Source organism: Diplotaxodon limnothrissa, linkage group LG3 (genome assembly GCF_057381915.1).
Source record: "Diplotaxodon limnothrissa isolate DT_005_m linkage group LG3, D_limnothrissa_male_GT1.1, whole genome shotgun sequence".
Taxonomy (NCBI): domain Eukaryota; kingdom Metazoa; phylum Chordata; class Actinopteri; order Cichliformes; family Cichlidae; genus Diplotaxodon; species Diplotaxodon limnothrissa.
In genome coordinates, this window is record NC_140598.1 from 19,504,321 (window position 1) to 19,528,839 (window position 24,519).

The 24,519-nt window shown below is 42.1% G+C and overlaps 2 protein-coding genes across 3 annotated transcripts in view; both read left to right on the forward strand.

Annotated features, from left to right (window-relative positions):
* LOC146634797 (neoverrucotoxin subunit alpha-like) overlaps positions 1-24,519 on the forward strand; it is a 120,734-nt gene that overhangs the window by 46,609 nt on the left and 49,606 nt on the right. Inside the window, exons 1-6 of one of the 2 annotated variants that reach the window (XM_085378527.1) lie at positions 13,350-13,438; positions 13,523-13,624; positions 15,287-15,365; positions 15,977-16,205; positions 17,188-18,994; positions 22,524-22,685. In XM_085378527.1, coding sequence (XP_085234653.1) covers positions 13,350-13,438; positions 13,523-13,624; positions 15,287-15,365; positions 15,977-16,205; positions 17,188-18,994; positions 22,524-22,685 — 2,468 coding nt within the window. Of the gene's footprint in view, positions 1-13,349; positions 13,439-13,522; positions 13,625-15,286; positions 15,366-15,976; positions 16,206-17,187; positions 18,995-22,523; positions 22,686-24,519 lie in introns of those variants that run through there. The other variant, XM_085378463.1, reaches the window with a different exon arrangement.
* Positions 1,981-6,823, forward strand: LOC146634799 (stonustoxin subunit beta-like). Its single transcript, XM_085349801.1, has 4 exons — positions 1,981-1,997; positions 2,165-2,211; positions 2,360-2,886; positions 6,704-6,823. The coding sequence occupies exons 1-4, from the start codon at positions 1,981-1,983 to the stop codon at positions 6,821-6,823; spliced, it is 711 nt and encodes a 236-aa protein (XP_085205927.1).

Below are 24,519 nucleotides of genomic sequence, written 5' to 3' on the forward strand. Positions count from 1 at the left end.
GTCTAAGTTTACCGGGTCTTCAGAAGTCCAGGTAGGCCGGAAGTGAGTGGCTGTGAAATAGGACAGTCTAACCTTCAGATTTGCGCCACCAGCTGTCTTGGAGTGGAGTGGTGGAGTTTAATGAACTCAGCCATCTCCTACTTGCTTTCTAAAATATAACACGATGCTGGCGTAAATTCTCGATCATGCCACACTTATGTTTTATCAGTTTTCCGTTTGACATTTATTCAGCTGTAATCGCAGCAAAACTGATTTACTCACAAACAAATAAAACAGTGAAAAAAGCCAAACAATAACATTTTTAAGTTATCTAAGTGCTTTATACACTCAACAAAAATATAAACGCAACACCTTTGTTACTGCTCCCATTCCCCATGGGATGGACGTAGAGACCTAAAATTCATCCCAGATACACAATATAACCATCCCTCCCAAACAGTGGTCACAAATCAGTCCAAATGTGTGGTAGTGGGCACATCTGCCATATTGAGATAATCCATCCCACCTCACAGGTGTGCCACATCAGGATGCTGATCTGACATCATGAGTAGTGCACAGGTGTACCTCAGACTGCCCACAACAAAAGGCCACCCTGGAATGTGCAGTTTTGTCTCACAGCAAAATGCCACAGATGCTACAAGCAATGAGGGAGCGTGCAATTGGCATGCTGACAGCAGGAATGTCAACCAGATCTGTCGCCCGTGCATTGAATGTTCATTTCTCAACCATAAGTCGTCTCCACAGGCGTTTCAGAGAATATGGCAGCACATACAACCGGCCTCACAACCGCAGACCTCGTGTAACCACACCAGCCCAGGACCTCCACATCCAGCAGGTTCACCTCCAAGATCGTCTGAGACCAGCCACCCAGACAGCTGCTGGAACAATTGGTTTGCACAACCAAACAATTTCTGCACAAACTGTCAGAAACCGTCTCAGGGACGCTCAACTGCATGCCCGTCGTCCTCATCGGGGTCTTGACCTGACTCCAGCTCGTCGCCGTAACAGACTTGTGTGGGCAAATGCTCACATTCGATGGCGTCTGGCACGTTGGAGAGGTGTGCGCTTCACGGATGAATCATGGTTCACATTGTTCAGGGCAGATGGCAGCTGAGAATGTCCCAGTTCTTGCATGGCCAGCATACTCACCGGACATGTCACCCATTGAGCATGTTCGGGATGTGCTTGACCGGCGTATACAACAGCGTGTACCAGTTCCCACGAATATCCAACAACCTCGCACAGCCATTGAAGTGGAGTGGACCAACATTCCACAGGCCACAATTGACAATCTGATAGACTCCATGTGACGATGTGTTGCACTGCATGAGGCAAATGGTGGTCACACCAGATACTGACCGGTTCTGGGTCCCCAGACCCCCAATAGCGCAAAAAACTGCACATTCCAGGGTGGCCTTTTGTTGTGGGCAGTCTGAGGTACACCTGTGCACTACTCATGATGTCAGATCAGCATCCTGATGTGGCACACCTGTGAGGTGGGATGGATTATCTCAATATAGCAGATGTGCCCACTACCGCACATTTGGACTGATTTGTGACCACTGTTTGGGAGGGATGGTTATATTGTGTATCTGGAATGAATTTTAGGTCTCTACGTCCATCCCATGGGGAATGGGAGCAGTAACAAAGGTGTTGCGTTTATATTTTTGTTGAGTGTATATCATGTTTAACCTTAGTAGCAAAACACAGGGGTTTGAAAACAATGTGCCGGTAGTTTGCTGTTCTCGCCGGCTCTACTGAGCTATCGAGCTGGTGGGTAAAAGACGTCTCTGAAAATGTCAGAGCAACTTTGTAAATATATGATGTGTTCATAAACCGAGCAGATATTTGAAGTTTACTAAATTCTCGCCTGAAAATATCTTAAAAGTTTATTTTGTGACCCAGAAAGTGAAATGAGAGTAATATTAAAACTAGTTTGCTACCGCCATTGTTGGAAGCTGGAATTGTCAGGGCTACGCTATGAATTCTGGGATATGGTAGGCTACGAAGGATACACCTGACCCATCCTTCAAATCTGGGGAAAAGGAGACGTAATTGGCCTACAAATGCGGCCTCAGGAGGATGGAGCCTATGAATTTGGACACCCCTAACACGTGTATGAAAGCGAGAGACTGTGCTGGTCTGACCCTCCTCCTCTTTTCAGGGTGGAGCCTGCTGGAGTCCGATGGTTGAGACCAGGTCTGAGGAAGTGTAAGTGTGTTTTTAATGGGATTCATGAAAACAAAGCAGCACACATTCAACCATCTTCATCATGTCAGGAGTCATCATCAAAGTGTCAATCAATGAACAGATGATGGATCAATAATTGCAGCTGGATTGTGTTTGTTCTCTCCATCAGATTCCTGTCAACTCACAATCGACACAAACACAGTGCACACAAAGCTCCAACTGTCTGACAACAACAGGAAGGTGACACATGTGAAGGACGTTCAGTCATATCCTGATCATCCAGACAGATTTGATCATTATCATCAGCTACTGTGTAGAAATGGTCTGACTGGTCGCCGTTACTGGGAAGTCGAGTGGAGCGGATATGTTTATATATCATTGAGTTACAGAAGAACCAGAAGGAAAGGACGCAGTAGAGACTATGTGTTTGGGCACAATGATCAGTCCTGGAGTCTAGACTGCTCTGATGATGGTCCTCAGTGTGTCTGGCACAATAACGGACAAATTTCCATCTCCTCGTCCTCCTATGTCTCTAACAGAGTAGCAGTGTATATGGACTGTCCTGCTGGCACGCTGTCCTTCTACAGAGTCTCCTCTGACACTCTGATCCACCTCCACACCTTCAACACCGCATTCACTGAAACTCTTTATCCTGGATTTAGACTTTGGTCTCCTGGGCCCTGTTTCAGGAAGCCGGTTTGGAAAACTCAGAGTGAAAAACGACACTCACGGTTGAGTAACCCCGAACTGTCCAACTCGGAATATTCCGTTTCAGAAAGGCTGATAACAATTAGTTCAGTCAACGCGGAGTTGCTTTAACCCCAAGTGAAGCGCGCGGACGAGGATACATAAAGCCCTGATAAGCGGAGCACAGATTAAGCGAGTCACCATGGAGACGGAGGGAAAGAAGGCGCGGTCAATGTATTTCACAGCGCTTGAGGCCGAAATTCTGATGGCAGCATATGCTGATAACATGCAAATTCCGCGGAAAAAAGTAACACAGCCACAGCTGCAAAAGAAAGGGAGCATGCATGGCAAAACATAGCCGACAGAGTCAATGCATGAGTGTTAATATAAACATTGATCGAGGGATTTCCACCCATTTAACACGTTATTTTATCATATGTTATTTTATTTGTTATTTTATACATTTTATTTTGTGATGTGATGTGAGCGCAGGTGCAACCCAACAGGCCCCAAACGGCAGCAAGTAAAAATGAAATATAAAAATATAGTCCAAACAGGTAAGGTGTAATGGTATTATGAGCCATAGTGCTTGGTCTGTTTGTCCTATGTAAATCAATTGCAGTTAGAGGCTACATTAATTTTCTTTCTGTAAGCACTTATTGAAATTATCTGAGCACATTACAAGTACATATTTGCTTATTCTGTATGCTCAAATGTGGCCCGTTATAGCCAACAGAAAAAAAGCGGAGGCCCGAAAAACAGGTGGGGGTCTTCCACCACCACCACTCACAGAGGCTGAGCAGTTGGCCCTCAGCCAAAACAGTGGGCGCCCTGTGGCTGAAGGCATCTCTGCGGGGACATCCTCTGAGTCAATAACCCCGCAAGACACAAGTGCCTACATAGGGGGTAAATTCAAAATAATACATGATGTGCATACATCCTTTCTTCACAGTCACCTTTGCAGTGCTACTCATTCATTTGATAAACTCTTTACCATAATGAATTATTTTGTAGTGAAGTTATTTTCCGACTGATTTTGCCTTCCCTCTGCCTTGGTTGTCTTTGAGAGCATAATGACAATGAAGTGTAAGGTGATTGGTATGTTTGTTAATTGCCATTTGGTCCCTTGTAAGTTATAAGTGACCTGTATAAACCTCATATTCTATCAGTTGATGGTGGTGGTGTACTGCATCTGGTGCAGCCTCCTGTTGAGCCAGACCAACATGCAGTTGTGAGTAATACTCCACAGATTATATGAGTTTACAGTAGAACAGCAATGTTGTTTATTTCTTTACTACAGGAAAATAATGAAGAAACATTGACAGCTGTTACAGAGGAGGAAGCAACAGAGACACTTTATGAGGTTTACATCTTTTAATACTTTGTGTACAGGAAATACAGGCGACCAATAAAGCCAGTTGAACAAAAAATCTGTTTATTCTTCTTTCAACATGTTGAGGTGATGGGTCAAAAGAAATGATTGTGACATATGGTGTCTCTGACTGCGCTTCCATCTTGTATGTCCGTGGGAGGGTCAGGATGTTCATGTTTGGATCACTGCTGTTTGGTTCAGAAGGACAGTGTTCTCCTCTAATTGTGGCAATGTTGTGAAGAATCACACATGCCACAATAATGTCACATGCCCTTTCTGGGGTGACCCTGAGTCTTTGCAGGCACTGGAACCGGGCCTTAAGCATTCCGATAGTCATTTCAATTCTGGCTCTTGTCCTGCAATTAGCCAGATTATATCGCTGCTGTGGGCCCGGTTCAGGGTCAGGGTAAGGGGTAAGCAAATAGGGTAAACATGGATACCCCCTATCACCAAGCAAGTAGCCAGTGAACTCTCCTAAGACAGAAGGATACACTTCAGTTCAAATGTCCCTGAAGCAATTGGTCTTTATATATTTTAAAGTATTCTCAACTCACCATGTCCAAATTTTGTGCTCAGTGTACATTCACGGAATATTTGTGAGTCATGAACAGAGCCTGGCCACTTGGCTTCCACATTTGTGATAATGTTGGCAGCATCACATATGATCTTCACAGTGCAGAGAACACAAATTAGCATCCATTACTATAATGAAATGATTTGTTAGTTTGAAATGCTACAGGGAACTATGTACCTGTACATTAATGCTGTGGAAAGACTTCCTGTTCACATAGTCTCCTTCATTTACTGAAGGAGCAATGATTGGAATGTGAGTGCCATCTGTACAGCCAATCACGCCTGGGAACCCTGAAAATAAATGTGCAATTTAAGTAGTAGTCCAAGTATCACCACATCATACATTAAGTTTTGGTCATCCTGATACCTGCAATTTTGTGGCATCCCTCTTTGATAAATCTTGTGGGTCTATGACCGGGAAACACCACAAACGTGTACAGGAGACGTTTCAGTGCAACTGTAACATTCCTGACTGCCCGACAGACGGTAGCCTTGGAAACGTGCTCAGCGTCACCAATATTATACAGAAAGCTCCCGTTTGCAAGAAACCGAAGTGCGATACAAATAATATGCAATGAACTGAGAGCATGTCCGCGATGTGTCACATGCGTAATATATGGCCTGAGGATGTTATGCAAATAACTTATAGATTGTGCTGAGAAACGGTAACGTTCGCACAGAAAATCATCAGGAAATGATAAAATGTCCAAACGCGCTCTGATCACTCTCTCCCGGCGGAGAGCTCTGCGGAGAATTTGGGCTTCACGATCTACTGGCTCTTCAAGGAAGTGGCACGCCATGTCCGACACTTCCTACTGTCAGGTTTCCGACAAAGGGGCGGAGACAGTCAGGGTTAGTTGTAGTAAACCTGCTAGGGGGCAGGTTAGCTTCACGGAGTGTGTCGTCATAGTGACTCACTCAGGCTGCAGCTGAACTCGCTTTGTGAAACCGAAAACCCAGAGTTTTCGTTAACTCAGGGTATACTTACTCAGTTTTTCCACTAAACCGGCTTCCTGAAACAGGGCCCTGGTGCCTCAGTGACTCTGTGCTGAGTTGAGTGTAAAGAGTGTCCTCTGGTTAGAGAAACACTCTGACTGTTGAACTGTACATGTCTGTCTCTTTCACTCAGAAACACATTGTCAGATTCATGGATTCAGTTAGTTGATGTTTTAAACTGTTCTACATGTTGTTTTTCTGTCTTTTTCCACTCAAAGCTTCACAGTGAGTATCATTATGTTGTATCTTTCTGAAGCCCAGTTCACAACCAGCTCCTCTGCATTTTCAACCAGTCTGAGTGCATTAAAATGAATCCAAACTTTCCACATGCTTTTACTGTTTCACTCATTGTTGAAAATGTTTCCGACATATAAGATGAAAATGTTGGCGCAATAGTTTTTAATGGAGTTTGTTTGTTTTGTGATAACGCATGTGACTTGTCTAATGACTAGCAAAGTCTGCATTAAACATGTAAAACTAGTCTTGTCTTTGATAGTGTCATTTATCTCTGTCATGTCTTTTGAAAATTACCAGTGTGTTGTGCTGGTGCTCTATTAGAGACCCCAACAGAGCCACCAGATGTCCTTACTGTAGTGTAGTGAAGTAGATTTTGGGGTAGGATTTTACGTGATGTCTGCAAATGCAGCACTAACATCCACACCTTCCCAGCTGATAATTAGTGGCCTTATAAGAAACAGCTGCGCTTCACTACTACACAAAGGCATTTGGCAGTCTTTTTCCATCCAAGCTGAGTGCGTTAGGCAACTAAGCACTGCAGATCTCCTCAGGAAAGATGCTCATTTTAGTATTGCCCTTTAGATAGTGGTAAATGTGATGGCATATATTAGGGTGGACCTTGACGACTGTTTCCCTCTTTTGTTACAGGATCATGCCATACTGCTGCTGTCTTGTTTTATTCCGTTCTGTAGTGATGGTGAGATGAAGCCTCGTGATGAACTGAAGCTTTCCACCCAATTGGTCGACTCGTGGTTTGAAGCATTGTGATGATTCATTTGCTCTACTGCGCCATCAAGTGGACAATTCAAGTGAAGCGGGCTCTGTGATTATAATGATGTGTAAACCTCTAAACTGAATAAATAAATTGTTTTCATGGTTATTTCTCCCGAATATTGTCACAGTGTGTGTGATACAAAAGAGAAAGTGGAAACTATCAGGACAGAGTTTTGGTATGATTGTGTAACTGTTAGCCTTAGACAGTCAGTCAGTAGTATAATTCAGATCATAGATCAGTACATTTGCATATTTTTATAACTATAAAAAGAAAGCTGACACTTTCGAGACTTTATCTATCAGCAGATGCCGTAAACGTAGCTGAGGCTAAAACGGAAAAACGATTATAAAAAAAGTAATCAGCAGTAGATCAAAAACAAAAGAAAACCATTAATCAACAAATGAACATTACCTGATGCTGCTGAATTAAAGCAGAGCAAATTACAGAGGTTTTATTAGAGACACACCTTGTGTGAAGAGAAATAAAACCTGCAGCTTCAGAATCAGCGCAAAAAATGCGTAAACACGAAGCACGGACCCGCCGATGGATCAGAATCAGTGAGCTTTCGGCTTTCAGCCCCAACCGTGTCCGTGCCGTCTGGTGAGAAAGCCGACATCTCACTGATTCTGATGCGTCAGCGGGTCCACGCTTTGTGTTTACGTCTTTATGCAGAATCGTGTACCTGCTCTCATTTACTGTTTTAGCTGTTTGGTGGTTGTTGAAATGTAGTAATATTTATATTAAAAATCGATTCAGCATTTTAATGAATCGATATCACGTTATCCAGGCTAGAATCGATTTTAATCGATAATCAAATCCCGCTCCTAGTAACTGTGTAATTATGCTTATGTACATCTGGATAATGACACAAACTAGTGTTTGGTGCTTCACTTTTTAATAAGCTAAAATCAGACAGTTGCCAATTGACCAGACAGAAATCAGATTATAGAATCTGTAGTGTTGTTTATTTATATTATGGCGCTTATCATTTGTGATATTTATTACTGTGTGCACACTTTATTAGGAGAGATGAAATTAAAAAAATCTCTTCCTTGCTGGTTCCATCGAAGAAGAAATGCTCAAGTAACTATGTAACACGTACGTAATCCAATTCCACAACACAATGTGAAATCAGCTTCGTTTTGCTGCCCATTTTATTTCGAATCTGGTGCGAACCGGTGAACCGGTCCCTGAATCAGTCACGTGGTACGGACTGCCCGCGAGGCCTCGAGCGTCACTGCATACGTAATCAAAGCAAGCCTCGATACGCGCTTCACAAAAACGCCCCCGAGATTACCCGACACACAATTCGACGCTTCGACACACAGGACACATCACTACCATTCTGTCCTGTTTTGTTTTATTCTGTCTTGTTGTGGCCTGTTATCTTACAACCGTTTATGGACTGGCCTCGACTGACTCCTGGTTTTATGGGTTTTTTTTACTCTGAATTGTTTTATACATTTTAAACATGCTTTCATGAAGAACTGTAACTTAGGGTGTATTTGTTTTATTTATCTCTTTTAATATTTTTTTTTACTGGTTTATGCTTTGTTTTATTGCTTTAGTGAAAGGTTCTGCTTTTTCCTTTAATTTGTCACAGAGTGTCAGAGAAGCCGAGGCTCTCTGTCAGTCGTTTGAAGGAGACGGTCCCAGATGTGACTAAACCAGGTGTGGGCCACTCCAGGCCTCAATGTCCTGTGTCCTGCATGTTTTAGCTGTGTCTTTGATCCAACACAGCTGATTTAAATGGTTAAATTACCTCCTCAACATGTCTTGACCTTATCCAGAGGCCTGGTAATGAGCTAATCATTTTATTCAGGTGTGTTGACCCAGGGTGAGATATAAAACTTGCAGGATACCAGCTCTCGAGGCCTAGAGTTTCACACTCCTGCTGTTGTGTGTAAAATGTGATGCCAATGAGACGTTTGAAGTGAGCAGGGAAACTGGAAAAGATCCTGCAGTGTCACAAACAGCTCACAGCCAATGAGCTCTGCGCTTTATATCCTCCTTCAGGCGGCCGTGCCGATCAATAATTGGACGGATGCTTTCAGCTCTGCTCTCACTGCTAGCATTGTTTCTGGATGTGTGTTTAAAGCCAGCTGTCTCTGTCATCAGTGAGCTGTAGGCTGCAGCAGAGTATAGATGTATGATATTCATGAGTGTCTGAAAGAAAGTGAGGACATTTATAGATCCTAAGGCCCATTTAGAGGCTCCTCAACATGAAATCCAGCTTCATGTTTATATTTCATCAAAGCAGGAAGTGCTAAGCTCAGCAAATCCATTTATTATTGACCTGGTTAGAATCCCAATGAGGAGAGCAACATTTATTATGTTGATTATCAGCAGAAAGGAAGAACCAATCATTCCTCAGATTCATGTTTATCCACATTATCAATAAAAGCCAGAAGCATAAAAAGACATTTATCAATAAATATTCTGAACATTTGTTTCAAAGAAAAATGAGCAGAATTAAAGAGCTTTTTATACGTTTCACTTTTTTAGGTTCACAGAGTCAAATTTAGCTTGAAAGTCAAAACAAAGAAATCCCAGATTTCCATCTTAATGAATGAAATGACTTAAAGTCAGTCAGCTGTTTTCTGCTTTATACTTTTACTTGTTGTGTTAGTAAAGTAAATTCAAAAGTTACTGCACCAATGCGCTATGAATACTACTGTTACTACTGTTATGACTGCAGGGTGTTCAGTATGTTGCTGCTAGGCTTCTGACAAAGCATCACAAACACTCCCATGCCACTCCCCTGCTGATTCAGCTGCACTGGCTCCCTGTCAAGTTCAGGGCCCATTTTAAGATCATAATCATGACTTATAGGGCCCTGCACGGTGTAGCTCCAACTTACATAAGTGATCTTCTTCTTCCTTATCACCCCAGCAGGTCCCTGAGGTCTTGTGACCAGGGGTTGCTGGTTGTCCAGCATACAAGGTCAAAAAACAAAAGGTGACAGAGCGTTTGTATCAGTGGCTCCCAGACTCTGGAACTCGCTCCCTTTGAGTTTGGGATCTGTGGACTCACTCATGTCTTTTAAAAAGCAGTTAAAAACCTATTTGTTTAAACTTGGTTTTGGTTGATTTTGTTTTGTTTGAGATTTTAATGTCTGTTTTCTGCCTCTGTAAAGCACTTTGTGATTTTATCTTGAAAGGTGCTATATGAATAAAATTTTACTTTTTACTTTACTTTACTCAGCGTCACCCTGAGCCAGTCCGAGCAGTCAGACAACATATTTTGAGCCCAGCACATGAAGGTGTGGCTCTCTCACACTTTTCAGGTAGAGTCCCGCCTCCTTCCAGGAAGCAGCTCACCTGTTTGTCTGTGTTTAGTGTCCAGGTGTGGAGTGGAGCTTGTTGTTCGTGTCTCTGTGTGAAGAAACTGTAAGTTTGCTTTGTTTCCTCCTTTAACAGTTTGAATGTTTGTTTCTGCTCTGTGATGTTTGGACCAGATGTTCAGCTCTTCTTTCAGGATAAACTTTAATCACTCTTGTGTTTGAAGACAAATCCACATGATTATGGATTATTGATATTCAGTAACTCTGTACTGAAACATTTGTCACTGTGAACAACAATTTTAATCATCAGTCTGTGTGGAACACTGATCAGTAATCTGATGTAACATTGACCTTCCTTTAAATAAAATAATTTTGTTCTTAAGAAGTTGATATTTACGTTTTACTGAAGTGACATAAAAAAACCCCACAATGAGTATTTAGGCATGTTTAAAATCCTACTATCCTACTGATAATATCTGCATGTGGAGGTTTACATGCATAATGTGCAGAAAACTCTCTGAGAAAAAACGTGTTTGAACTTTTTATTGTGTTCCATTGTTTTCATGTTCACTTTGTACTCAGTTCTCCTGGATTTGGTTCCAAACCTTTTCCAACTAATGCCTTGAATCTTATCTTAAATACAATTACAAAGTTCCATAATGGTATCTCAAGATGAATTGATACATGTTAAACTCAGTTCGTTGTAATTAAGTACTCTTAGTGAGTCATAAAGTTAAAGTTAAAGTTTCACAGCCTGAAACACATTTATAGCTCCATACACCTCACACATTCTTGTGTGAGGTGTATGGTTCAGAACCCTGATTCTATTTAAATTTGTTGAAAGGTAAATACACATTAACTGTTAAAGAAGGTTGTTTTTGTTCCCTTTAAGAAAATTTATTCCACGGATAAGAGGAGATTCATTTAACCCTTTGTCTGTGCTCTGTAGCAACTTCATTATTCTATAAAAAATACATTTTTAGAGTAGGTATATGTAAAGGTTAACATCACCACACAGGACACAATGAGAAACACAAATAATCACAAATGAACATTACTCAGTGCTGTTATCTGCTATCAGAGTCCTTATATATCAGGGACTCAGTGAACTCTGTCTCTTGTAACTTAGTTGGAAATGTTCTGGTGTGAAGGCCTAAACCACTTTAACAGAATCGGATGGATGTGTCCAGATGATCAGGTCTGAGACCTGGTTGTCTCCTGGTTAGCAGAGTTGAGGACCTATAAATCAGGAAGCAGCCTGCTGATGTTTTCTTGTAACAAGGACTCAGATTTTTTAATAACAAACAGAAGGAAGGATTAAAAAACGGAAAGAACAGAGTGGAATATCATTTTAATAACCTCGTCAATAGTCAGACACTCTCAGACATGAGGAAATGTTCAGGTAAACAATCCCCTGCTGGCAGCTGATGATTGAGGCGTCACAGAAACTGTTGGAACAGAAAGAGCAGAACAGGACATGAGACATTTTTATTTGCTTTACCTACATAAAACCAATCTGATGTATATATGTATATATAAATCAAATATACTAATATGTGTTAGTGTTCAAACAGGCCTGTTAAATAACATGTTGTTACTGTTGGTGCCTCACAAAGATCAGCTGTGCTGCAAACTGAAACTATGCTGTGTGCAGTTATACCAGTTTTTCTAGTTTAAACTTCAATGAAAATTATAACCTTGGCTGAAAACACCAAACATCATAAAAAGCAGTTTTGTTTCTTACAAATATGGTGGAAAACAAAGGAGGGAAATAATGCTGACTTGGAAAGTTTTAGAGTTTTTAGTTTGTATCACTTTGAAAGACAGCCGTTAAAAGTACGTTGTTTTACCACTACCAAGCTATGTTAACTTTAACAATGATGTATTTTTCAAAGAACTTTACTCACAATTATAATTTTGGAGAAAGACACAAAGTCATTTCCTTATGTTAATAAAATGAAGCCACTTAGAGAGAAGAACAGGGAAATGAGACAAATTTAAATCTGACATAAATGATCAGAAATTTATCTTAAAATCTGCTTCCTCCTCCTTGCACCTCTCCTGCTTCAGGTTGAGTCCCGCCTCCTTCCAGGAAGCAGCTCACCTGTGTGTCCGTGTTTAGTGTCCAGGTGTGGAGTGGAGCTTGTTGTTCATGTGTGTGTTTGAAGAAACTGTAAGTTTGCTATGTTTGCTCCGTAAAACAGTTCGTCTTTAGTAGTGCAACAGGGAGTGAGACATTTCTGTTTACTTCACATAACGTAAATCTGATTTATGATCTGAATTAATGTGTAAATGAAATAAACTGATGTGTTAGTCTTCATATAATTAATAAACAAACAAACAAATATCCAAAATCTGCACCAGATGTGATCAGAGAGCTGCTGAACATGTTTTCATGTTAGTATCTGTATCATCCATGGAAAAAGTATTGATTCAGTTCACCAACCAGGTTCAGGGGAATGGCTGCAATATTTCCCAAACAGAGCCATCCAATAACAAAAGAGAGAATTATTTCTCTTTTTGAATTTGTTTCTGCTTAATTAGCAATCAATAATTGAACATAAGTATACACTCAAGTAGGTAATAAAACCATCAACCTAAATTTACAAAATTAAACACCATCAAACAAAAATAGAAATAAATGAGTGTTTGCACAATAAAAGCAATGGTTTTATGTTAAACTAGAGCTATGTACTTATGTATGTATGTATGTATGTATATATATGTATATATTGTACTATTCTTAGTTAGTGTATTGTCTGTCTTGTCTTAATGTTGGTTTATAATGGAGCACTGTAACAAAAAATAATCTCCCCCAGGGATCAATAAAGTATTCTGATTCTGATTCTGATTCTGAACACCAATGAGATTGAGCAGGTTTTTAAAAGTTTTTAAATTAATGAGAAATTGGGCTGCTCATATGATAAGGGGCAGGTTAAAAGTCAGAAGCCAAGACCAAAAAGACTATCAAAATAAAAACAAAGTCTTCTTATTTTGAAAATTTCTGCACACATTATTCTTGAATTTACATAGACAAAATGTCACTTCTTATTTATCTCATTAGCAGTAAATTGGAGTGTGTGTTGTTCTCTGCACATTCAACAGGAATAATCAGTGTGTGTCAGTGAATGCATCTTGTGTGCTTCATGATTTCAGTTGATGTGCACATGAATGATTTGTGTTTCCTCTGCAGGTGAAGGTAGAAAGTGTGTGTGAGCTGATGTGAATTGAGCAGCATGGATCAGTGTGAGGACAGAGAGGAGGGAGTCCCTCCCTCTAAAACCACTCTGTGTGGGGAACATGAGAGCCAGACCAAAGCTCAGAGGTGAGATGACCATCTCCAACTGTCCTTGACTCTTCTCCATGTCACAGCTCAGCACTCACATCACTGCTCCATCATTATTCACAGGAACCAACCTGGACCTCCACCTAGCTGTGTGTCCTTACAGAGCAGTGACTCTAAAGATCACTACGTTGATTTTAAAGCCCAGCAAGCGTCTGCTGCAGAGAGGTGAGCTCTTTAAGTTCAATAAATAGTACAATAAATAGGTCATGTACAATAAATAAATAAATAAATAAAACAACTGACTGTGGATTATCAAACTGTACAAAGCCTGGTTACCTCTGTACAGAAGTCCCTGAGCCTCTGATCCTTGGGATATTATCACGATAGGTTAATGAAAACTTATTTAAGCCAGTGGTAAGCAGGGTTCCCCAACACATACTACCTTGCCTGAATGGATCCCCCTGAAGTAAGGGGGAAGATACAATCAACAGCCATCTTCATTAATGGTAGGAGCAACAACTGAGCACAAGATTGATCAATTACATTGAATTTCAGAGAGGATACATTATAATTTAATTTAGCAAGGGCAACGCAAACAGCACAATCAGTTAAAAATAATCAAATCATTGTGAAATTGGGGTGGTGCCCAGAGTACAACGTCCTGTTCCTGCATACTGTGGTGTTTTTATGTAGCTTATCTGAAAAAAATTTATATAAACAACGTTTATATAACTTCTTATTTCATTGTGTATTCCTTACGTATCCAAAGTGTCTTTCTAGGGTTTCGCCAGCTTAGCTTATCTCGTACCCGACTTGCTAACAGCATGGCCTCTTCAACTGTCCCCCTACACTTTCCTGCTCATTGTGTCGGATATTTAGTTACTCCTCTGCCTTCTTTAGCAGTATTGATACTTGTAATAAATGTAGCCTATTTACAGCTCTGGAGACAGGAACACTGAACTGGACACTCGGCTTCGCACACCCTGAAAAACCTGTAGCTAGCCAGGCCCCTGTAGTAGGTACAGCTGAAAATAGAATAGGCCCCACCAGCTGTCCCTAGGGATACACTCCCCAAGTGACCAGGGAAACAGAATGGCTGGGGGACAGTGAGGCAGAAGCATAGTCTTAAACAGAAGCCTTCTAGGGGGATTTACATAGATGCTAAAAATGACAGCCTCAACATGGCATTTAATCTGTTATTAGACTCAATTGGCTTTTCTCAAAATGTAAAAGAACCCACCCACCACTTTAACGACACTAGATCTTGTTTTAACATATGGACATTTAACAGTGCTTCCTGAAAACCCTCCTCTGTCTGATCATTTCCTTATAACATTTAAATTTACAATAATTGATTACACAGCAGTCGGGAGTAGACTTCTTCACAGTAGATGTCTTTCTGAAAGTGCTGTAACTAAGTTAAAGAATATAATCCACCCACTGTTATCATGAAGTCCAACACAGAGCAGAGCAGCCACCTGAACATTTCTCCAACAATAAACATGGCCAACACCATTGCTGTTGCGTGTGTCACCCATGATACTCGTTTCCCTCGCTGTCTCTTAGTTCATAGTTTCCATTTTAAATTTTATTTTATTTTCTTGTTTGTTTTGTTTTGGGTTTTCTGCATCAATAAAGCTGCCGTTTTCAGTTACCTCCTGTGTGTTCAAGTCATGTGTTTGTGCCCAACCTTTGCCTTCCACACATCACATTCATGAGGGTTTGATTATGATTTCATTTCCACTTGATTCTGCGCTATTCTGCATTAAACGTTCAGTGTAACTGAGTTCTGACTGATTTTTCTAATAATAATAACATTAAAATAATGTCTTGTCTTGTTGTTATAATGCCTCATTATGTTAATCTTATTCTTCCTTATTCCTCCAGAGTTGACCGGGAGAGCTCAAAGATTCCCAGCGGTCAGTCTTCCCAGCAGCATCAAACAGATCTGAACCCTATATTTATGGTATGTACAACAACTACTTTTTTTTTTTCTTTTTTAATGTTGTGGCTCGGGAAGTAGAGCCACTTTTCCATCAAACACAAGGTTGGTGGTAAAACCTTTGGTTTTTATTTATTCTGTAGTACTGGAAATGAGCCAAGGCAAGGCAAAGTGAGGCAAATTGGGAATCCAGTTTTGCACCATTTAAAGAAAATGATACATTCTGGCAGCTGGGCTTGCCCAAACAATTTTAAAGTATGTCTTATTATATGTACCATTTACTAATTTGACCAATCTTGACCTCAGCAGCTGCATTTTATCCATCAACTGTTTGCTGTATTCTGATTGTCCAGCGTTAGGTCTAGTGTCTAGCATTAGGCTCCAAACATTCCTTTTTGATAAAGCTAATACTTAAGGATGGATCAGGTGATCTGTCTATCTCTGAAGAGACAGATATCTGTAGATAGAGAGTGAGAGATAGATATCTCTTTACTGTGTGCATCTTCCATTTTCCGTTTTTTTTTTTTTTTTGTGTTTGTCATTCTTGATCTCCCTGTTTTCCTGTCTTATCTTTCACCAGCCATTGACTCAGTATTATTGGGTGACTGTGACATTCACATGGTGTTCTGTTCAAGGTCCTGCAGGACAACATCATCACTTTTGTGAGAAACGAACTGGAGAGGATACAAAAGGTTCTAAGCTCAGATCACTCAGAATACTTGCAATGTCAAGGGGGTTGTGCGGATATTTTGGAAGGTGAGGATGAAGAGCAGAGGAGGAGCACCAAAGAGGCATTTGTGAAGATCACACTGCACTTCTTAAGGAGAATGAAGCAGGAGAAGCTGGCAGCCTATCTAAAGAGCAGTAAGGGGATATTTCCAAAAAAGCAGGCATTTCCAAAGTCAAGATAACTGCGGCCAACTTAAAAACTAGAAAATCCCTCGGCACTACCCAATCTTAAATCTTCACCATTATAAAAATACAATAGAAAATGATGTATTTCTTCGGAATTGCATTTAGAAAAATGATAAACCACACAGGATATTGACTATGAATTGTTAATGCAACCCAGCACTCTGCAAAGTGTTAAGCCAATGTGTGACCCACCTCTCGCTAGGACAGGTTAAATACAAGAGCAGTATATTTAGACAAGAGTAATATTGTTTGAACTCACTTTATACATATATATATATATATACATCTAAAAACATTTAGATATATACATTTAGTATATAGAACTAACAGTTGTAGTTCAAAAACATTTAGTGGGGCCCACTATGGAGCCCCAGCCCACACTTTAGGAATTACTGTTCTAAAGATATAAGCACATTGATAAATTGGGCATTTACTAATGCAGTGTTTTCCAACCACTGTGCCACAGCACATAGGTGTGGTGTGAGAAGTGATCAGGTGTGCTGTACTCTAATTAAAGGTGTTGTCAACTGACAGTAAAAAGAAGTCGAAGAAGAAATTACATGGTCATGCTGAGACAACGCAGAGTATAATTGCAATAGATAAATATCTGAAAAGTAGTTAACCTGACCTGGGTCCCTGAGAAATTTCTGACCCAGATGAAGGCCCTAACATGAGTAGTGGTCAGAAGAAAGATTTAAAAAAAGATATACTGGGAACAATTCCGCTATACCTGGTGTGTAGGAAAAAATTATTAATGTGCCCTTTGTGATATTTTGGTTTGGTGGTGTGCTGTGGGATTTTTCTAAAGTGAAATATGTACCATAGCTAAAAAATGTTGGGAAACATTGTACTAACGTTTCATGAAATTGAAACGTCATACCTTCAACTGACTCTATCACTGATTTTTTTGGTTTGTTTGTTTTTTGTTTAGGAACTTCCATTAGGAACTGGCATTGGAGTCAACATGAACTTAAGTCAAACCTGAAGAAGAAGTTCCAGTGTGTGTTTGAGGGGATTGCTAAAGCAGGAAACCCAACCCTTCTGAATCAGATCTACACAGAGCTCTACATCACAGAGGGAGAGACTGCAGAGGTCAATGATGTGCATGAGGTCAGACAAATTGAAAAAGCATCCAGGAAACCAGACAGTCTAGAAGCAATAATGAGACAAGAAGATGTCTTTAAAGCCTCACCTGAAAGAGATGGAACAATCAGAACAGTGCTGACAAAGGGAGTGGCTGGCATTGGGAAAACCGTATCAACTCAGAAATACACCCTGGACTGGGCTGAAGACAAAGCCAACCAGGACATCCAGTTCATATTTCCATTCACCTTCAGAGAGCTGAATGTGCTGAAAGAGGAAAAGTTCAGCTTGGTGGAACTTGTTCATTGCTTCTTTAAAGAAACCAAAGAAGCAGGAATCTGCAGCTTTGAAGACTTCCAGGTTGTGTTCATCTTTGATGGTCTGGATGAGTGTCGACTTCCTCTGGACTTCCACAAAACTGCAATCCTAACTGACCCTAGAAAGTCGACCTCAGTGGATGTGCTGCTGATAAACCTCATCAGGGGGAAACTGCTTCCCTCTGCTCGCCTCTGGATAACCACACGACCTGCAGCGGCCAATCAGATCCCTCCTGGATGTTTTGACATGGTGACAGAGGTCAGAGGGTTCACTGATCCACAGAAGGAGGAGTACTTCAGGAAGAGATTTAGGGATAAAAAGCAAGCCCACAGAATCCTCTCCCACATCAAGACATCACGAAGCCTTCACATCATGTGCCACATCCCAGTCTTCTGCTGGATCACTGCTACAGTTCTGGAGGATGTGCTAAAAACCAGAGAGGGAGGACCACTGCCCAAGACCCTGACTGAGATGTACATCCACTTCCTCGTGGTTCAGGCCAAAGTGAAGAAGGTCAAGTATGACGGAGGAGCTGAGACAGATCCACACTGGAGTCCAGAGAGCAGGAAGATGATTGAGTCTCTGGGAAAACTGGCCTTTGATCAGCTGCAGAATGGAAAACTGATCTTCTATGAATCAGACCTGACAGAGTGTGGCATTGATATCAGAGCAGCCTCAGTGTACTCAGGAGTGTTCACACAGATCTTTAAAGAGGAGAGAGGACTGTACCAGGACAAGGTGTTCTGCTTCATCCACCTGAGTGTTCAGGAGTTTCTGGCTGCTCTTCATGTCCATCTGACTTTCATCGACTCTGGACTCAATCTGCTGGAAGAACAACAAACAACCTCCCAGAAGTCTGAAACAAGAGAATCTGCAGAGAAACACTTCTACCAGAGTGCTGTTGACAAGGCCTTACAGAGTCCAAATGGACACCTGGACTTGTTCCTGCGCTTCCTCCTTGGTCTTTCACTGCAGACCAATCAGACTCTCCTACAAGGTCTGCTTACACTGGCAAGAAGTAGCTCACAGACCAATCAGATAACAGTTGACTACATCAAGGAGAAGCTCAGTGAGAATCTGTCTGCAGAGAAAAGCATCAATCTGTTCCACTGTCTAAATGAACTGAATGATTGTTCTCTAGTGGAGGAAATCCAACAGTCCCTGAGATCAGGAAGTCTCTCCGCAGATGAACTTTCTCCTGCTCAGTGGTCAGCTCTGGTCTTCATCTTACTGTCATCACAAAAAGATCTGGATGTGTTTGACCTGAAGAAATACTCTCCTTCAGAGGAGGCTCTTTTTAGGCTGCTCCCATTGGTCAAAGCCTCTAACAAAGCTCTGTAAGTAGTCAAGTCAACTTTATTTATATAGCACATTTAAAGGACATCAAGTGACAGCCAAAGTGCTGAACAGAGGGATAATATAAACAAATAAAAAGAATTAAAATAGATAAGATGAAAACGTTATAGAAAACATTGTGAGACATCCATATATCTTTGTAAGAATATATGTGTACATGCAAATATGCACAGTTCTATACATTAAATGGGGAATCATAGTTTCTCCATTTGATCACACAGCCAAGTTAAACCGCGTTAGCCAGCATGCCACTGAGCCACGATTTACAGTCCAGTGCCAGAAAAGTAGCTGTGATTACCTACCTGGCACTGTGCACACCGTTGACAGCTTTAGAAAACAGATACTTGAATGCGGTTGTCAGGGTTCCTGGGTTGTATTTTCAGTTTGTTCATGTTGAGTTTATTTCTCACTCGTTCACATTTCCTGTCTTGTTGTGCCAGTTCCTTTCCTGTGTGATGTTAGTTTGATTAAGTTGAGCTGTGTACTCACCGGTCTGTCATTATCATCCTCATCAGTGCATTTAAGTCCTCAGTTTCCACTCGCTCACTGTCTTTTCATTGATGTTGTTTGTTTTCAGTTCAGTTCAGTCAGTCAGTTCAGTTCAGTTCAGTTCAGTTCAGTCCAGTCCAGTCCAGTCCAGTCCAGTCCAGTCCAGTCAGCCATTCATCTCTTGCTCTCGTTGTGTCATCCTTTCCGATAAACACCATTATCCTGCACCGTGAGTCCTGCGTTTGGGTCCTCTTCTTCTCATCCACACACAAGACCCTGACAGCAGTGACGGGCCAAACAGTAGTACATGCAGAGGGCAGCAAGGGCTCGCGTTAGGCTGGTAAGTCAGGTCCCCAGGAGAGTCGATCACAGGAAAAACGATAAAATCCAGGTTTTCCAGGGTCAAATAAAAAAGCCATGCTCTAAGGCTAAAACGGTAAAATTAAATACTAATTTTAATATGATAATCTCGATCAGATCTCTAATCCTTAAACCTAACCAAGGAAGAAAAAATGGCAGATTAGACTGAAAGTTTAGGCACATAGCGATGTGTGCTACTGGGAAAGTTTCTGGGCTGCCGTTCCTTATAACAGCCTTCCTTCATTGAAAGTGTGGGAAAGGCTAAAAGCTCCTTGGACAGAGGTTCTAGTCTGAGTACGTCTGAGGGGTATAAGGTGGCACCAAAATAAAGCTGTGGGAGAACTGGGGAGTGTCATCTGTACCTGCTATTGTTGTAATAATAGTTTTTCTTGCATCTGAACTGCGCAAACACAGAGGTCATCTCACATATGGTTCACCCAACAGGGGGACAAAGGGCCTCAGGGGTATGAAGAAATGAACCCGGCCACACTGGATTGCAGAGTGTAGGTGGAGGGGGAGTGTGGGATTATAATATTAATAATAATATAATATTATAATATTATTTTATGCCATGTTAGACCCTTAATTAAAGATTGTGAATTATTATGTAGTTCTAGTTTGCATTATTCTCCTGAATTAGAAAAAGGTGATAACTATTGCATTTGTTAAACTGATTTGCATTACATTAGATTGCTGATTTATTGTGAATGAATGATATTGTTTTATGATGCATTATACTGCTGAGTTATAAGAAATACTGTTCTCAGAAAGTCATTGCCTTATTTGTCTGATTAAAAGAGAACAGAACATACTGGAGTTTTCTGCCCCATCTCAGCAGGAGCAGATAAACAGGGAGCCAAGGTCGTAGCTTAGGCGCTGGGTGAGAGAATGAATGTGAATGTTTAGGCTTTTATGATTAGGTGGGGGCCACTAGAGGCTATAAGAGTTTGATCAATGCTCCACAATTTTGAGATCTGATGCTGTCTGCGTACGGTGTCCATCTCCCACGCGCATGATCATTAAAATCATCGTTTGACTCAACCCGGCCAGACCAGTGTTGTTATTGTGGTTTTTTCCTCTTGTATCCATCCCCAATATTTGAATCCGTAACAAAAGCAATGCATTATTAGGGACTGTAGCATCTAGTCTTTTTTACTGAAACTTTAGCGAAAAATTAAAATGGAGCTACACACGGAGAACACACATATGGAGAGCAGCGGCAGACAGACACGCAAGCATATGCTCACCCGGAAGTCTAGCCCACAGCTTGTGTGTATAAGACATAACACATACATATAATAATTCATAACATTTTAGTTTCTCTCACATTGAAAGGAGTGTTTGCAGGCTGCAATTATATCCTACACTAAGCAAAATATTATCGTACTGTTTCCCAAACAGATGCCCTGGTGCAATATTTGTGTTTGTTTTCACTCCCTCCCGTCATATTTTTAAAATCCATCCATCCATCTTCATCCGCTTTATCCGAGGCCGGATTTTTTAAATCATGTTCTAAAATATATATAAATGTCTCTGAAGAAATTAGCTTTCCAATAATAAGGCAGATTTCTTTTAGTATGGTTACAGTTTTTACTAACCTCTAAACCATAAGTCATGGCAAGTGGATTTTACAAGGACTGAGGGCTGTCCTTAACCATACTTAAACAGCTTATTTTAAATAAAAGATGAGCTGATTGTCTATAACATTGTTTGGTATGTTATTATAAAAAAAAAAAAAGATTATTTTGAACTGTATCAAGGAACAATACTCACAGATTTTAAAACTAGGAAAGTGATCAGCAGTACTATATGACTGTACCTGCAGGTACTGAACTAAAATGGTAAATGGTAAATGGCCTGTATTTATACAGCACTTTACTAGTCCCTAAGGACCCCAAAGCGCTTTACACATCCAGTCATCCACCCTTTCACGCACACATTCGCACACTGGTTGTCAAGGGTAGTGTCGTGAACGAGAGAAGGAGGACCCAAACGCTGGACTCACAGGCAGGTAGGTGAAGGTGGATGTTTATTGCCGAAGGAGTGAGCAAACAGTACAGAGGGAGGAAATGGCTGGCTGACCGAATGAACAAAGGACTGACTGACTGACTGACTGACTGGACATACAGACGACATTGACATCAGACATACATCATTAATGACCCGACATTGAATGGGTAGAACAGAGGGCTTAAATACACAGACTGGTGATAATGATGATAATGAGAGACCGGTGAGTACACAGCTGAACATAATGAACTAATGATAATGGGAAGAGGACTGAACATAATGCACAAAGACCAAGGCTAACACAATAAAACAGGAAGTGGAACAGGCAGTAGATAAACAGTGAACATGAACTAAGAATACTGGGTCAAAGACCCAGAAACCCTGACACTGGTGATGGCAAGCTAAATTGTAGCCACAGCCACCCTGGGACGCACTGACAGAGTGCTAGACTAGAATTGCTAAATCTAACAAGTCCTTACTGGTTTCCATTTAAATAATGTGGCATATCTGTGTTTTAATGAGGAAATGTAATATATATGTATTTTAAGTTATTTTGTTATGCATTAGGTGCATATTAAACTTTTTATCTTTCTTGTTTGGGTTGAACACTTAAATTGGTTTCATTTGATCCTAAATACCTTTGTTTTTCAGACTGTCTGGCTGTAACCTTTTGGAGAGAAGCTGTGAAGCGTTGTCCTCAGTTCTCAGCTCAATGAGAATGCTGGACCTGAGTAACAACAACCTGCAGGATTCAGGAGTTAAGCTTCTGTCTGTTGGACTAAAGAGTCCACACTGTACACTGGAAGCTCTCAGGTCAGGATCCAGACTTTTCCAAAAATTATTAAATCAATTATATTCGTGTAATTAAACCCTTATGAAGAAAACATCGAGGGAACAGTTTACCCTGCCCGGGATAGGGGTACCGGGGCCCTGCCCTGGAGCCAGGCCTGGGGAGGGTGCCTGAGGGCGAGCGTCTGGTGGCCGGGCCGGGCACAGCCCGAAAATGGCACATGGGCCCATCCTCCCGCAGGCCCACCACCCGCAGGAGGCGCCATAGGGGTCGGGTGCATTGTGTGTCGGGCAGCGGACAGGAGGGGAGGCCCTGGCGGACTGATCCCCGGCTGCCAAGACTGGCAATTGGGACATGGAATGTCACCTCTCTGGTGGGGAAGGAGCCTGAGTTAGTGCGTGAGGTTGAGAGGTACCGGCTAGATATAGTCGGGCTCACATCTATGCATGGCTTGGGCTCTGGAACCAGTCTCCTTGAGAAGGGCTGGACTCTGTCTCAGTCTGGAGTTGCCCCTGGTGACAGGCGGCAGGATGGGGTGGGTATTCTAATATCCCCTCGGCTTGCTGCCGGTACGTTGGGGTTTTTCCCGGTGGATGAGAGGGTTTCTTCCCTGCGCCTTATGGTCGGGGAACGGGTCCTGACTGTCCTCTGCGCTTATGCGCCGAGTGGCAGTTCAGAGTACCCAGCCTTCTTAGAGTCCCTGGGTGGGGTGCTGGAAGGTGCTCCACCTGGAGACTCTGTTATCCTACTGGGAGACTTCAATGCTCACGTGGGTAATGACAGCGAGACCTATAGGGGCGTGATTTGGAGAAACGGCCTCCCTGATCTGAACCCGAGCGGTGTTTTGTTATTGGACTTCAGTGCAAATAACAGTTAGCCATAACAAACACCTTGTTCAAACTGAGGGGGCTGAGCTGTCAACTGATCACCACCTGGTGGTGAGTTGGATCAGGTGGCGGGGGAGGACGCTGGACAGACCTGGTGCACCTAAACACGTAGTAAGGGTGTCCTGAGATCTTCAACGCACACCTCCGGCAGAGCTTCAACAGCATTCTAAGGGAGACTGGGGACATTGAGTCCGAATGGACCATGTTCAGCGTCTCCATTGCTGAAGCTGCTGCATTGAGCTGTGGCCGCAAGGTGGTTGATGCCTGCCATGGTGGTAATCCCTGAACCAAATGGTTGACACCAGAGGTGAAGGGAGCCACCAGGCTGAAGAAGGAGTCCTATTGGGCTTGGTTAGCCTGTGGGACTCCAGAGGCAGCTGACAGGTATCGACAGGCTAAGTGGAATGCGGCTCGGGCAGTGGCTGAAGCAAAAACTCGGGTGTGGGAGGAGTTCGGAGAGGCCATGGAAAAAGACTTTCGGATTGCCTCGAAGAGATTCTGGCAAACCGTCAGGCATCTCAGGAGGGGAAAGCGGTGCTCTACCTGCACTGTGTATAGTGCTGGCGGAGTGCTGCTGACTTCGACTGAGAAAACTGTCAGGCGGCGGAAGGAATACTTCGAGGACCTCCTTAATCGCACTGACACGTCTTCCGATGAGGAAGCAGAGTCTGTGGATGAGGGGAATGACCCGCCAATTTCCGGAGGTGAGGTCACTGAGGTAGTTAAACAACTCCTTGGTGGCAGAGCCCCTGGTCTTGATGAGGTCCGCCCTGAGTTCCTGAAGGCTCTGGACATTGTAGGGCTGTCCTGGTTGACACGCCTCTACAATGTTGCGTGGAGATCAGTGGCAGTAATCCTGGACTGGCAGACCGGGGTGGTGGTCCCCATCTCTAAGAAGGGGGACTGGAGGGTGTGTTCCAGCTACAGGGGGATCACACTCCTCAGCCTCCCTGGGAAAGTCTATGCCAGG

Excerpts from the sequence above, each read along its gene's own strand:
- LOC146634799 (XM_085349801.1), top strand. Across the intron at positions 2,212-2,359 it reads GAGACCAGGTCTGAGGAAGT|ATTCCTGTCAACTCACAATC; the intron begins GTAAGTGTGTTT and ends TCTCTCCATCAG. Across the intron at positions 2,887-6,703 it reads GGCCCTGTTTCAGGAAGCCG|GATCATGCCATACTGCTGCT; the intron begins GTTTGGAAAACT and ends CTTTTGTTACAG.